The sequence below is a fragment of the Polypterus senegalus genome, chromosome 6 (genome assembly GCF_016835505.1).
Source record: "Polypterus senegalus isolate Bchr_013 chromosome 6, ASM1683550v1, whole genome shotgun sequence".
In the NCBI taxonomy this organism is placed as follows: Eukaryota; Metazoa; Chordata; class Cladistia; order Polypteriformes; family Polypteridae; genus Polypterus; species Polypterus senegalus.
In genome coordinates, this window is record NC_053159.1 from 178748663 (window position 1) to 178765096 (window position 16434).

At 36.9% G+C, this 16434-nt stretch overlaps 1 protein-coding gene and 1 long non-coding RNA gene across 4 annotated transcripts in view; one reads left to right on the forward strand and one right to left on the reverse strand.

The window, feature by feature from the left end:
- The window catches only part of zak (sterile alpha motif and leucine zipper containing kinase AZK), a 214693-nt gene that overhangs the window by 71784 nt on the left and 126475 nt on the right, over positions 1-16434 (forward strand). For all 3 annotated transcript variants that reach the window (XM_039757639.1, XM_039757640.1, XM_039757637.1), the window contains exon 7: positions 10949-11086. In XM_039757639.1, coding sequence (XP_039613573.1) covers positions 10949-11086 — 138 coding nt within the window. The remainder of the gene's footprint in view (positions 1-10948; positions 11087-16434) is intronic.
- LOC120531851 lies at positions 9650-11887 on the reverse strand. Its single transcript, XR_005634172.1, has 3 exons — positions 11636-11887; positions 10192-10325; positions 9650-10103 (listed from the first exon to the last, which is right to left on the reverse strand). It is a non-coding gene; the product is annotated as an uncharacterized LOC120531851 (long non-coding RNA).

Genomic DNA, 16434 nt, shown 5'->3' on the forward strand with positions numbered 1-16434 from the left:
CCCAGAGATGTGGTTTTAAATTGGTCCTCTGTGAGTGATATGTGAGTGTGTCCTGTGATGACATTTTCCCATTATTTATTATTTTTACGCAATATGTTGTATATGTAAAGCAATATTATAATATAAAAAGAAGCCATCAGACCCCTCTATTGATATTGCTCGGTGAATATTGGTAGTCAGTCCATTTGAGATTTTTAGGGGCTCTCCATCTGAAGGCTGTGCCTCCTACAGTGTTTTATTTATTCTTGCAGTCTTGTGCTTACACTTCATACTCCAAACAATAGGTATTAATAAGTTTAAAAGGGAAAAGGGATTTCAATAATTTAAAATAAAGTGGTGAAGATTAAAATTGTTCCCTTTCATCCCCTCTGCTATATACAGCTGTCAGCCACCTGACCTGTGGTGTCACTATTTGATGATTTTTTGGATTAACACGTTTTTGTTGAATAGTAAAATCTGATTTCCAAAAAGTATACCATTATATTGCTAAGTCTTGAGCTGCCTGATAGAAACTAATGCTAAAATGCTTTACACCATGCTGAAATATTTAGCAGAGAAACTGTGGAAGTTTTTAACTTGCAAACTGCAGACAAATAATTATTGGCTTGAACCCTAATGCTAAAAAACATTAATATGAATCAATCCATTTGTGATTTTGTTTACAGAAATGCCTTAATATGAATGAAATAAGAGATGCAAGCTTACTGTTGGTTGCTATTGGAGCTCAACTTTGTATGTGCTATATTAAAAAATGATAGCTTGCTCAAAATGCATTACACCTTTTGCACACGGTGGGCTTTTATAAAGTTAACGTGAGTTGCAAGGAGAGCAAAATAATGAGACACTACTTGATTGAATTACATTATAAAGCATTAGTTATCTAGTACTAAAACATTTGCAGCAACTCTCATGTATCAGATAATTCATAATTCTAAATAAGGTTTTATAAAATAAAAGATTATAAAATGAAAAGAAAAAGGTAAGGAAGTAAGGAAAAAACATGGAACTAAATATTTTAAGGAATATTACAATTCAGTAACCTTACTGTGTTGTACTGAGAAGATCTGTGCAAAATATCCTGGTTTTAATTTGTGTAAATTTGCTTTTGTAACATTACTGATGCATTTTATTCCTGATCTTGATTTGTTCCAGTGTGCTTTTATGTATTATCAAGTTTTATTTTGTATGTCTTTGCATTTTATTCCTGGTTTTGATTTGTTAGCTCTTTTTTGTGTAAGTGACTGTTTGTAAATCACTTTATGACACAGCACATTCTTGAAAGGTGCTGTGAAAATAAAATGTACTTACTTACTTACAAAAAAGGACACACACAAAAGGTGTCTTGCTTCTTGAGACAGTTTTTGGGCATTGATTTTGATTTCTTATCTGTACAGTGACACATTTCCATTTTACTTATCTTAATCATTAGTTATTGAAAGTAAATGTTAGCCATGATACTCCTGGAAATGGAATTTGTGATGATTTTTGAGGCTTTTGTTATGATTTCTGCTTTGGATTACTCACACTTAATTTGTGACTGACTGTAAAAAATACTGGTGCTGAAAGTAGTCTCATGCTCAATGCCAATTTGTGCATTATAGAGTATTTTAATAGCCTTAATCCTGAATATCTCACTGTACACAATGGTGATGATGTAGTGAAGTGAAAAGCAACCAGAACTCCTGTAGTTTTTTACTATTCAACTGTAAAAGTTATACTATTGTTCTTCAACACGAGTAAGAGATTCCCTTTATTTCCAATGTGTAGAAATGCCAAAGCACATATTTTACTGACATATGTACTGGCTTTGCAAAAATGTTGATTTAATTGTTCAGAATAGGCCTATGCATACAAAAATGTTGTCATAGGCCAGATTATGAATGTAGAAGTGTGTTGGATTCTGCCCTCACCTCCAGTGATTGTCTGTTACTTAATATCTGAATGCTTCATTCATAGAAATATGTCACCTTTTATTTAAATTGTAGTTTTTAATTTCTATTCAATATGCCATGATATTAACTAAAATAAAGCAACTGAAGCAATTCATCTGTAAATGCTGATTTTAGGTATATACGATGGCATTTTTTCACTAATAGATTTTGAAACTAACATTGAAACGTGTGTTTCATCCAATTTTTTTTCTTTTTTACCTTTTCCTAGTCTTTTTTGATATCTCTATATATAATCTTCATTTGGATATTGATCTTTGTTTGTCCGCAAATGAATTAGAAGAAGAAGCACTAGATGGCAGTAGAGAGACAGCTAAAACATAGGCATTGCATTAAGAATCTCCTCCAGGCTTATACTACTGAAGACTGTAGTACTCCAGTCACACCTCAAAACACAGACATTCAAACTAAACAAATTGTTGTGCATTAAATTAACTAAAGAGATCTTCATTTAGATCTTGATCCTTGTTTGTCCGCGAATTCCACGCATGCGTAGACCACCTTCCAGTTTAGTACGTTGTTGTTACTCACGGATGTCAACAATGTGCCGGAATAACGAAAGGGGTGGTGGACAGTGTTACGCTGGTTAGCTCCTGAGCCCTGGTTAGAGAATGAGATTGCCAAAGATAAAAGGTGCGTGCCTACGTAACATATGAATGAAAGAAACACAGTGGGTAAAATGAATGACAACGTAACAGCACGTTCCGGAAATTATTATTGTTACGTTGTAGCCGGCGAGTGCTGCGCGTCTCACAGTTGTACCGTGGCTTGTTCACATGTCAGTGAAGTGATCCCTATTTATGCTTTAAAGAGCCTGGATACCTATGTGTCCCCCTTTTATAACCATTGCTCCGTATATATTGCCTTACTCTTTGGATTGCCACAAAGCAACCTGCGAGACTGGAGAAAGGTTGAGAAGACATTGTGAGAGGAAACAACAGCGTCATGAAAACGAGACGGACTGTGAATGGACAGAAGCAGAAATGCTCCTACACCATCACATAATTACGATTCGGACAGTGATTCCGAGTAGACCGCTCCTATCGAATCAATATCCAAGGGTTTTCTTTTGTAATTTTGTTTCCCTTATAAAAAATCATAATGCTGTGTGACGAAGGGCCCAGTTCACGACTGGCAGCCGCGTTTAAACAGGAAGCCCTTCACAGACAACTTTAACATGCGCAACGTAGTTGGGCACACATGGCTAGTGTAGTATAATCTGTATCTATATGTACATTTATGTATATAGGTTATAAACAGTGTTTGGTTTAAGGAATGTTTTGAAGTACAAAGGTGTCTGTTGGTCTTTAATACATGGAATGTACACATTTAAATGAACAGAACCTATAGGATGATACAGGAGTATAAAGGAATTTTATTCAGGAACATATGGTGTGGCTGCAAACTACCATGATTGTTGGCTATGTTTGTTTTAATTTGCAAATGAAAATATTCTTGCACAGGGTTGTGACATGCATAAAGAGACAGTGTGGTTGGTAATAAATGGCTTTTCACTCTGGAAGACAACATGATTACAATTAGAGGACTGTGTGTGAGTCAAACAGATACATTACTGACTAAGTTTTTTACCTTCGATTTTCTTTAAAAAAACATTTAATCAATGGCTTTCAAACTTATTAAGTAGATTGAGGTAGAAGCTATTAAATTAATAAAATTACTTTTGTAATTTCTCACATTTGTTTTGTATTTTCAGCTAAACTGATCAGTTTATTCTCTGCACTAAATTCCTGCTAGGTTTCTTAGACCTTGTTTTCTTTATGAGCCTTGCTCCTGTGTAATGCTTACTGGATAATTAAGGTTTAGAATCATATTGAGGTGAAATATAGGAATGCAGTCAGTTGTGTGTTGCCTATGTAGGATAAACACAGAGTAATGAGCTGGGCTTTGCCAGTAACCATTGTGGACTACAAGTTATCACCCTTCACATTGTTTGAGCAGAGTCAGTCAATCTGCTATCTGCCTCAGTCCACTCGAGTAGGAGCTATTTAATTCTGTCTACTTCTAGTTTTCATGGGGGAATTTGTGCTCATGTCACACCTTTTTTAAATATGTTTGCTTCTTTCACAGTGTGTTCCCAAACCTCTGTGTACAGTATTACTGGAAAAAACGATGTATTGTGTAGTTGATGTAACTCATTATCCATTAATATTTCCTTAGGACCCTGTCTGCTTTTTCACTTCTTCTTTCAAAGTGTTTTTGAATCCTTCACTGCCCACTTTTCTGGCCACCTGGATCATGTTTGGTTACATTATTGACTGTTAGAAATCCTGTAGAATCATGAAAGCAGTAATTTCACAGAGCTTGCAGTCATTTATTTACAGTTTCTGGTACTTTGTTGTATCCAGGGCCTCCTGAAGTGTGTAATGCAATTAGTAATAGTGAGAGATTTCCAACCCTGCATTGTATCAAGAGAGATATCACAGTTCATTCTCCTGAGTATCTGTTAGGTGTACTTTGCCTTGAAACAGCAAATAAGATCAAGAGGCTGGAGTTAGAAGTATTGCTGGAGAATAGAAACAGCACTTCAGCACTAGAGTCTACAAATTGAACTCCCTCATGGTGGCCAGGAGTATTGTCAACAATTAGAATAAACTTGATTTTTTCACTTATATAATAGAACACTTATGTAACTAATCCAGAAAAATAACTGCTGTCATGCAAGTTTTCTTGTTAAACTGTGAAACTGGAGAAGTAGACTCTTGTATTTTCTTTTCATTGATACAGATTGGCAGCCTTGCACAGTAAGCCAGGCGTATTCATATGACTGGCCACACTGTAGCAAAACAACAGAGTCATGTAATCTTGCTTTACTTTGCAGCCAGATGCTTCCCTCTCCTGTGTTCAAGTGTAAATGTGGATGTTTTTTTCCATAAAATCCAAGTCTCATCTGCGTAATATCCTTGCTCCAGAAGATAGACAATTTCTTCAATAAATATTTAAAAATTTACTTTTCAACACTTTTATAGTCTCTGCAGATGCAGAATCCGCTGTAATTTTGAGATTGTTCTGGAAGAAGCAGCCATTCAGACTAAGAAGCCATCCTTAGCTGACTTTTAACTCCGTTTTTTAGGAGTCACTCCCTTTTCAGTGGTGGCAAGCTTAAACTTAGTGTAAACACTAAGAGCCTTCTCAAGTACCACATTTCCATCCATAAGCACTCATGTATGATTCATATCTTCCAGCCACTGGCTTATTACCTCCACAGTCTTGACTAAGGTCTTATCATAGATGTGACTGATCACTCTATCAGTTGTAGGGCTGCAGCTTCATTAATTTCCTTCTCTTGTAGTTTGTCTAACCAAAATGCTAGACTCGTTGCAACTATACTTGCAAACTACTGCAGAGACAGACATACCATATTTTAGTTGGCCTGGCACAACCACATTTGTCCTGTCACAGGCACAGTTTCTTCAGTTCAGCAGCAGAAGTTGTTGAACACTGACATTTTGGAGCCACAGAGCATTAAAGTATAGCACAGAAACAAACTACATTTTGTCATCTTTTAATCCTGCACCTATATCTCTTGACCAGATATTTTGTGTTGGAATAGGGCTTCCTTCAGCGTGTTTGGATTGACCTTACTAGGTGATTCATAGGTCCAAGGATATCTGGTCTTCCTCTGAAAAAAAGCAGAATGATCTCCCAAATTCTATGTAGCTTCCAATAGAATCTCCCTGTGCATTTATGTCATGCCTCATGAGTATATATTTGGCTGAAAACACCCCCAACCTTTGAGATATCACTGTGTTTCTCCCATACAACAAAAGACATACGTTAATTGATGATTTTAAATTGTATTTGTGATCAACTGGCTTCCCATTCAGGGTTATTTCCTATCCAGCTCTTGATATTATGTTCTCTGGCCCCTGAAATGGATTAAGTGGATGTGAGAATGTTATGCATTTATATCATTCATCCATCCATCCATTTTCAAACTTGCTTAATTCAAATCTTAATACTATGGCGAACTAGGGACCATTATTTCAGTATCAGGTGGGTTTAAAAGCAATCACAAATTAACAGTAACGGGCCCATCTTTTGGGATGTGGATGTATAAGAGATTGACTGCGATTCTCTTGTGCAAGTCAACAGTTACTTAGTCTTTCTCTATCCAGTTTGACTCACTGTTGTGTTAAGGCTCTTCACATACCCTTTTTTAAATACACATTTCAATGAATATTTAGGGCTAAAACCTGAGAGTAAATTTTTCACATAGTTATTATTTGGTTATACTTCTTTGTCAAGTTCCTTTCACACATCTTATCTAAGGTGGACATACCTATTCCTTCTGGTGACTTCATAGACTGGGCTCTACGCAGGCATATTGTAAATAGAGAATGTCTACCCTTGCCTCCTTTTATATGGTATGGGTAAGGACAAAATAACACATTTGACTGGTGGGTTGGAAAGGGAATAAGTGAATACATTTTTAAAAGATGCAGTAAGGAGAATGCGGGTTTGTTTCCCAGGTCCTCCCTGCATGGAGTTTTTAAAGCACTTTGAGTAGTGAGAAATGTTCTATGTAAATGTTTTATTATTATTTATTATAGAATTGTTATTATTATTATTAAGAAAAATGCTGTTCAAAATGTATGTATGCATAAAAATAAAGACATGGACTAAAAAATAAAAATAATAAACATTAGCAGAGGGCTGGTAAAATATTATATTTGTCTAATACCTCTCCCCCAATCTTCCACCCAGACAAACACATCCTATTATAGCTTTTTTTCAAATATGCAAATCTCTTGCTTACATTTTTAAAAAAATGAAAGATTTATAAATGTGCTGTATGTTTGGACAATTCATGCATGAGATCTGCAAATGTTTAAAGGATAGCATATCAGGACTAAGTTTAGAGAAATGTGGATCAAGACAATTATCTGTCTATCACTTCTAAGTGCTTGAAAGAGAGAAAAGTGTGCCATGTTACTATTTCATTATATTTCATGTTAGTTGGATGTTTACAATGTCATTATGGAATGCTCTTTGGTTGTCATACATTCACATTTGATTTCAATTGGTAGCAGCAGACACCTTGGAAAGAACAGATATAAAGTATAAGATGATAATTGCTTTATAATAGTGCTTCAACTTTTTTTTACAAAGAATAGACAACTTACAGAATTTTGTTTTGGCTTTTTATTTGTAGCCACAGATATATTTGGTTGTAAGTGGAAGCTTGCTTGCTGTACCTATAATATTCAAATTACATTTAATTTCTTGGCAGACACTTTTGTCCAAAGCGACTTAATAAAACAGGTAAACATAATCGAGTAACATTAGGCTAGGGCCTGTTCCTTCAGCAAGTGTAGCTGGACAGGTAACAAAAGTTGATTGCCACAAGTGAAAAAATGTAATAACTAATATATTTCAATCATAGATTACTATCAATAAAGCAACTAATCTTAATCTAACAACAAATTAAACAACAATGTAAAATATCACAGAGCAAAGTTTTTTTTTCTTCTATCATATAACAGATGCATTTTCAATTGCTTCTTGAATACAATAAGGGAATCAGCAGTATGGATGGTGGTGGGTAGCACATTTCGTCATCTAGGAACTCCACAGGATAAGAGTCTGGATTAATACCATTGCAGAGGCAGCATCGCCAGATGCTATTCCCTGGAAGACCTGAGTGGGTGAGGAGTATAGGACTTCATTAGTGTCTCCATATACTCAGGTGCTGACCCATTAACTACTCTGTAGGCAAGCATCAGGGATTTGAACTTAATGTGTGCTGCTACAGGGTGTCAGTGTAGCAACCTGAAGAGAGGGGGGCATGTGCTCGTCACAGCTGGTTAAATACAAGACAGACTATTGCATTCTGGATCATTTTCAGTGGCTTGATAGCATGTGCAGGTACTTCTGCTAGAAGTGAGTTGCAGTAGTTTAAGACGTGACAAGACCAAAGCCTGGACCAGAAGTCGTATCCCATACACTGTCAGATAAAGTCTTATCTTGTGGACGTTTTATAGCATGAAACTGCAAGAATGAGAAGTAGTAGAAATGTGCTCAGAAAACGTTAGCTGCTCTTCAATCACTACCGCAAGGTTGAGTACTGACTTGGCAGGTGTTAGTAACAGTGAGCCAAGCTTTACAGAGATGGGGAGTTGAACAGACTGGTTGGGCAGGATCACAAGAAACTCAGTTTTTGCCTGTTTGAATTGTAGATGGTGGTCTTTCATCCAGGTTGAGATATCAGTAAGACATGCAGAGACTCCGTATTGTCCACCGGATAGAACGAGAGGCACAGCTGTGTATCATCACTAGCACTGATAAGAGAACCCATGGGATTGGTAGAGTAGAGGACCCAGCACCTGTCCTTGGGGTACACCTGTACATGTCTTATGCTCCTTTGACTACTTTCCTCACTAGGACACACTGTAGGATCTGCCTGAGATATAGGACTCAAACCATCTGAGAACAGTCCCAGTGATGCCAGGGTCAGAGAAGATGGATAGAAGGATGTCATGGTTGACTTTGTCGAAGGCGGAGGAGAGATCTAGCAGGATCAGGATCGATAACACGTTAGTAGCTCTAGCAAGTCGTTGCTGGACAACCACAGTTAGAAGAGCCATCTTAGTCAAATGGTTCCTCTTGAAGCCGGACTGGTTGGTATCAAGCAATCCATTCTGTACAAGGAAGGAAGAAACCTGCTTAGAAACAGCATGTTGAAGTGTTTTGGAAAGAAAGAAAAGGAGAGAGACAGGCCTGTAATTGATAACTTACAATGGATCGAGTATTGCTTTTTTCGAAAAGTGGGGTTATTAGGGTGTGTTTAAAGATTGGAAGGAAATGTGACTAAGCTGATTCAGATGTTAATGATGTATGTAATTACAGAAATGAGTGAGGGGGTGGGGCCAAAAGGAACTGTGAGGGAATGGGGTCAAGTGGTCAGGTAGTGGGGTGATTGGAGAGGAGGCATAATGGGTGGCAGCAAGGGCAAGAACTGGCTGGTTATAGAAACCTCGCTATCCTGAAAACAAAGTAATCAGCAGCCAGGGGAGTTGGGGAAGGAGGGTTAAGAAGGGAGGTGAAAGTGGAGATGGAATGTGTATTGGTGGTTCTGTTAATTCTAGTCTGGTAAAACCTTACCTTAACATTGATGGTAGCAGAAAAAAAAGATGCAAGAGGGAACTGATACTTAGCCAGCTCTGTCAGAGCTTTGGACTTCCTTCATTTCCTTTTGGCTGTCCTGACCTCGGTCTGTTCATTGCGGAGTGCTTTGGAAAGCCAGGTACAGGAGGATCTTTCTCTTGCAGGCCTGTAAGACAAAGGACAAACAATATCAAGACAAGAGGACAGAGTCAAGCATAGGGTTTCTGTGGCAGTGTTTCGAGGGAGGAGAACTGGCCAGGAGGAGGGAGAGCAGAGGAGACTATGGAAGAGAAATGCATGGGAGAGACGAAGCAGAGCTGTTGGAGGAAGGTTACAGTTACTGGGAGAAGAGTGAGAAGAGAGAAGTGACAGAGAGAACTGAATGAAAAAGTAGTAAGACTTTTTGTAGAGGAGTGATAGCTGCATTTGTGGAAGTACAGTTGCATGAGGAAATGAGGTCAAGCAGATTGCCAGCCTTGTGTAAAAATGTGTAGAGCTGTGTGATATTGAATGAGAAAAGAAGTAGGGGTAGTTCAAGAAAGTGAGCCGCAGGAGGACTATTCAGGTGGATGTTCAGGTCCCCGAGAATTAGAAGTGTGCTGCGGTCATCTGGGAGGGAAGAGATCAGTCCATCCAGCTCATCAAGGAAGATCCTGAGCAAACCTTGTGGGCGATAAACAACAATTATCATGTTAACTGGAAAGATGACAGTAATAGAAGGGTATAAAGTTGCTTACATTAACTAGAAGGGTGAATTTCTAGCTCTTAGATGTAAGAATACCTGCACCTGGAGTGGCAGTAGTGGAAGAAGTTAAAAGCAGAGGAAATTGTTTCTGTGCTATAATTGTTTCTGGTAGAATCCATGTCTCTGTCAGAGACCCCACTTGGAGACTCCTTTGGGTGGCGAAAACTGGAATAAAGTCTGCTTTGTTGACTGCAGACTGGCAGTTCCACAAGACAAAGGAGAAGAGATTATTTGAAGTGGTGACTTGATACAGCAGACAAATATTTTCTGGGTTTCTCCCAGTCCTGATAAAGGGGTGAGAGAACCATCTTGTGTTAATAACAGGAATACACTTGCTGAAGATAACATTGAAAGGAAAGCAAAACACAGTACCTCAGTTAAGTAGGAGTGTCTGTTTCCTTGTCCTGTGACCTTGCTTGGTGGACTTGCACAGGTAGATTCAAGGTCTTTACACAAGTAGGTCTTCACATGAGGGTTTATGCTTGCGCAACAGCACCCTGAGTCTCCTTAAGTAGAGAGCAGCAGAGTGAGCATTGCTACGAGTCACAAAGTAATTAGCAACACAAAGCAAGGGGCGTCACTCATTAAACAGAACAAAACTATGCAGAAGCAGGCAAAAAAACAAAGATGCAGTAGATTTAAAGCACAACGATAAGAAATAAAATCAGCTTAATAACGATAATACCAATCACTAATAGAAACCAAAACCTAAATACAATTACTTCTGTCTAAAATGAAATGTGTTTTGATAGTCTTTCATGATGTTACCTGTAAAAAAGACTCTCAAAAACAATTCAATCAAATGCTGGATGTCTGCCATATGATGGCCAAGTAAATAGTACACAGTAGACTAGATTAAATGTGTTTTAATATTAAAATCTTCATGTTTGGTTGACATGAATTCTAGCTTGTATTCAGATGAATTGCCAAATAAAATTTTGAATTAATTCATATACTTATATTTTTTACCTGGTATTTCTCATTTACAGATCACTGAGAGTCATGGAATTGGAGTGAAAAAACTTGGCCATTTTGTGTTCTTGTAGTTGTGGTGCTAAGTGACCTTTTTGTGATCTGTCAGAGTCATAAATGTAGTTGGCTAATATTGCTTTTTCTCTCAAACTGTCAGATCTGTGACTTTGGAGCCTCCAAGTTTCACTCCCACACTACTCATATGTCACTAGTTGGAACATTCCCATGGATGGCCCCTGAAGTAATACAGAGCCTACCAGTGTCAGAGACGTGTGACACATACTCCTATGGAGTGGTAAGTGTAACTTAAATATGGATATGTTAACAATAATATTACAATGTTATCTTATACACTGAAAGAATGGTTGGATTTTGACTGCTGTATCATTCTAATTTTGATTTTTTTCTCACCCTTCCTTTGCCCACCATCACCTGTATTATTTTCAATATTTGATCAATTACACACTCTAGACTACCCACCACTTCATTATACAGTTAATTTTTTTTTCTCTATGCATCCTTTACTGCTATATTTTTGTAATAAATAGTGATTTTTCTCAATTACAATCATTATCCTAAAAGTTCTCATGGAGTATTATATTTATACCATCACATTTTCCACAAGCACCTAGTAAATAGCAGATTCAAATGTTTTGGCAGCATAACATTCATCACTTATACATTTCATTAAACTGGTTAGTACCACACATGCACTAATAATAGAGTAACAAGTGCATCAAACTTTAGTTTTCAAATTAAGAATATGGCATGGTAAAAATCATACATTATTATAGTGATGACAGAATTTGCATTAGAGATAAGAGAAACAGTTAGGTCAAAGTACCTTCTGGGCATTTCTCCAGCCTGAAGAGCTGAGAAACAGCAGAGCACGGGGAAATTTTTGAAAATGGGTCAGCAGCCAATAAAAGAGTGTTACCAACACCAGATAATCAAGTCTAAGTAACATCTAAACCCAAAATGTCGACAAGAAAATAAAGTTGAGAAACAATCATAAATTCTTAGCCAATTAATTCCAAACTAGAAACACTTTAAATATCTCAAGAAGTATCAGACTTAGACAGTGAAAAGAGTGAGTAGCCAGCTTGTTGCTCCAATGGCGTTGCTCAACATGATCACTGTTCCCATTGCCTACAAAGCTGCAGTCTCTTCCTTGCATGAAATTGCAGTGCCCATAACAGAAAAACTTGGTTTTGGGGTAAAATAATACATTACGTTACAAGTTTGTATTTCTAAATTTCAACTGCAATTAAAAAAAAATGACATTTAGAAAAGCCACAAAATTTATATTTAATATACATTTACATAATTTTTTAAATATTCTTGTCAACCATGTTATCCACATTGACCTAAGGTGATAAAGCACCTAACTTAGACAGCCTTATCCATTAATGATTGTAAATAAGATAAACGATTTAATTTATCTGCAGACAGTGTATCAACAGATTTTACTCTCATTGCCTGTAGACCTTGTTTACAATAAACCACTCCAAATGTGAACTTTTGCATAGTATACAGTACATCTACACAGTGTTGCAGATAATATTTCATTTACAGTTGTTCATAAAAGTAAAGATTCCCAGGTTTAAAGTGGTGAATAATATGCATCTCTTTCACTATATAAACATACTGTGGATTTCCTGCTGACATTTAAACACATGTAAGCCAACCAGACATAAACGTTTCTGTGTAAAAGACTATAAATATTAAAACTGCTCAAAAAAGTATGTGCTTCTTCTTGGGATCCTTCAAAAATCAGAATGATGTGATGGTCGAGATCCTACATGGTTTGTCTGCTCTTTCACGTGTGGCGGGTGGCTGGGCACCATGCCCGGCTGGGACGCCTGGAAGGACCGGGAGAGGGATTATACCTCCCCCAGGCCACGAGAGGACAGTCGTCCTGGCTGCTATGGGGGTCACAGGAACCGAGATGGGAAGCTCAACCCTATAGGGGCCTGTGGCCACTGCCAGGGGGCACCCAATGGATCCTAGAGCCCTGGAAGCCAGCACTTCTGCCACACCAGGAAGTGCCGGCGGAAGTTCATCAAGGGGGACCTGGATCATATCCGGGTAAGCATAAAAGGGGCCGCCTTCCAACAGTTGAGGAGCGGGAGTCAGGAGGAAGAGGACAAGGCTTCAGAGAGAGGAGAGAAGGCGGCCCAAAGAGGACCATTGAGAGGCCCAAGAAAAGGGTGTTTGGTGCTGGAGCACTGTGTGTTACTTCCATGTAAATACTGCAAATAAACCGTGTGTGGTGGACTTAAGAATGATGTCTGTCTGTCTGTGGTCAGGCTGGCTGTCGCACATCATTAGTGTTTACCATCAAGCTTTGCTACATTCTAAGTAAGGAATTTGTAAGTTGATTCCAATTCAGTTCAATTCAATTTCAATTCAATTCTTTATTGTCATGTGTACAAGTATAAGTACCATGTATAATGAAATGCTTGCTTGCATGTGCTCCCGCAGACAGGGAACATAGACAAAAAAAAAGAAACACACAATAAATAAGTGAATATAAGTAAATAAATAAAAACAGAATCCTAGGAATATAAAACCAGAATCCCACCTTTTAGCTGATACAGTTGAGACAGACCCACCCCACATTCCCTAAAATGAGAAGATCATGAACTGGATTAAGTAGTTTTGAGAATAGAATTGAAAAAAGAAAAAAAGCAATGGAATACAAGTCATTTTTATTATTCCAAAGAAATAATGATACACAGATTTACACAGACAATTCATTTGCTGTGCTTTCTAGTACAGTATCACAACACAGAGGCAATATGAGCGAAGTACTTGTACACACAGACTGTGTTCTTAAGAAAGCTTACAGTAGAAAATACACAAATTCACAACATCCTGGATTTATATCTGTTGCTTATTTGCCTATACCTGGCAAATTAAGTACATTTTAAAATACTTTATCACAATCCTGTTACAGTTAAGTTAATCAATGTTCACTAGTAAAAAAATTTGTATAGAGTGTATGATACAAAATCTCAATATACAGTATATGCTTTTCACTATAGAGTGTATGAATTTCAATACATATTGTTCGCATTTCAATATGTCAAGTATGAAACAAAGTCTTAGAACACTGTGTATTTATATACCTTGTAGTGTAAATGTTTCACTATATACTGTATATATACTGTTAAGAATGAATTAAGTCTTAAATGGCACCTCATGCTTTTCAACAATTGAATCAGTATGGCAACAAAGAAATGTATTACTTCTTAGTGACTTGAATGAAGTGTGCTGTATATGAAGGCATTAACAAGATTTGGAACTGCCAAGTGTGTAATGAGAAATTACAATTGCCCTACAGAGATGAAAAGCACTTAACTGTAAGATGTGAAAATGATCACTAATATAGTAGATGCTCTGAGGAAAAGATCCAATGGTTTAAGATATTGTAACAATCACTCATATAGTGGACAATCTAAACCTCATTTTATTTCTCTACAAAATTTCCTATTTCTGTGTATTTCAATATGTTTACAGAAATATAGTATACAAGTGATAAAATAATTAAAAAAAAATAGAAAATGCATTATAAAAGTGATACAGATTAGAATTCCTGTTCCTGGCTGATAATAAATTACATTATGAAATAAAATATTTTCTCTGTTTTACTTATAACTAATTAGAACTATGTAGAATATTTAGTTTTTACTTTGAAAATTTCGGGTTTCTGAGTGCTTCAAGATTACATATTGTAGTGCAATTAAAGTGAATAAAGTCCAAGAGCATGAAAACTTTTAATAGCCTCTGTATCATATTTGGGCAAGGGCTATTTTACAGCTTGTTGCTTCTCATAACTCCCCAGGAGGGTTTACAGACTGTGTGGTGTGCAAGATTCCATGAAGCTGATGCCAATGGCCCCATGAGGGTTTTTCCATCAGAGCCCTTGTATTTCTGGGTATTTGTTGTTTGGCAGGTTCTTTTGAAGGTTTGGAAGTGTTCTGTGAGTGATAGAGTGTCACAAGATATGTTTTATGAGGCACACAGTGAACCTCTGTAAATGTAGTGCATCCTAGAAGTATTAGAATTTGTGTAAAAAGATAAGCATTTTTGGGGGGCAGGAGGGGGGATGAAACATAACATTCTAACACTGGCTTATTTTAATTCAGGATCACAGACATGTAAAAGCTTATCCTGGCAGTATTTAGTGAAAGTCAGGAAACAGCTTTGCACACAATCATTTCATATGAAGCAAACCTAATGACTGACACAATTGGTATATTCTTAGTAGCAACTTAACATAACATTCTCAACTCCAATTAATCTAATGCAGTTGCACGTTGGACAGAGGTCTATCATTCAGCATTGTGCAAAAGATAGGACATTGCAGAGTCTTAATGGTTCTGTCTCTGTTTCTCTCCCTTTACAACTTATTTTGATTTTTTTTCATGCTTACACTTGTGAACTTTTAATAGATAAAATAAAAAATGACCTAACATAGCTAAGAATGAGTGAGTGTTTATGATGTGTGCACCTAGTTGAATTAACATTATGTCCAGAGTTGGTTATTGTTTTACACCTGCTGCCATTAAGGTAAGGCTACAGCTCTTATTGGCACTGAGATGACAAACACATTTCATAGAATTAATGGATGGGTGAAATACACTTTGAGTTACATCTTGAAATAAACTTCTTGTACAAAAATATCCTTTTCCACTAAAGGCAGTGGAGATACCTTTAAGAGGGCTTAAAACTGGGACATCTGAAAAAACATTCTCAAACCTGTGTAATCCAGTTTAGTGTAATAGTGGGCCAGAACCTACTCAGACAACAGCAAGTGCAAGGCAGGAACTCACAAGTACACACAGGACCAATTATCCTAACCCAAGTGTCTTGGGAAGAAAGATAAAGTACTAGGAGAAACACCAAACACAAACATGAGGTTAATTGCCAATAAAACTGGACAGCGATTTAAAATCTGTCAATTATGTTTTGAAAAAACTGTAAATGTTAATGAACTCATTGTGTTTATGTGGTCTTTTTCCTTATATTTTAGTGCTGTACAGTATTTCAGGCCAGACTCATTGACAGGTAATTTATAGTCATCAAGAAATCTAAACTTAAAAGTGGAATACCAAAGGAAAATGCAGGTGACCCCATGAAGATCATGAAAGTTTTGTGCAGATGAGAATGCATTTAAAAGAATCTTACTGTATGTATTATATGGTATATTCTTTGGCTACCTGCAATACTAAATATGTATTCAGAAAATCAAAGGATAAATGAATGCATAGATATCTGTAACATTTAATATTCATTAACAAAGTTTGCAAGTTCATTAAAAAAATTACCATAGTGTGTGGGAGTTCAAGATAAGCTCAATATTGCAAACATTTACTGTGCGCATGTGTAATATTTAGTACCACAAACTGCTTTCCTAAATTTGACTAGCCAAACTTCATACTTACAATTACAAAATAATATCATTCAGTAAAAGTGAATGCTGTTTTAAAGTATTGAGTTTTGGAAGTTGTCCAAAATGCGAGTGAGTAAAGATAATATGACGGCTATATTTAAAGAATGATGAGTTGGTCCAGAAGAGACTAACAGAGACTCCCCTTACAGGGTCATGGGGAGTTTAGGTCCATCCTGGCTTTTGTG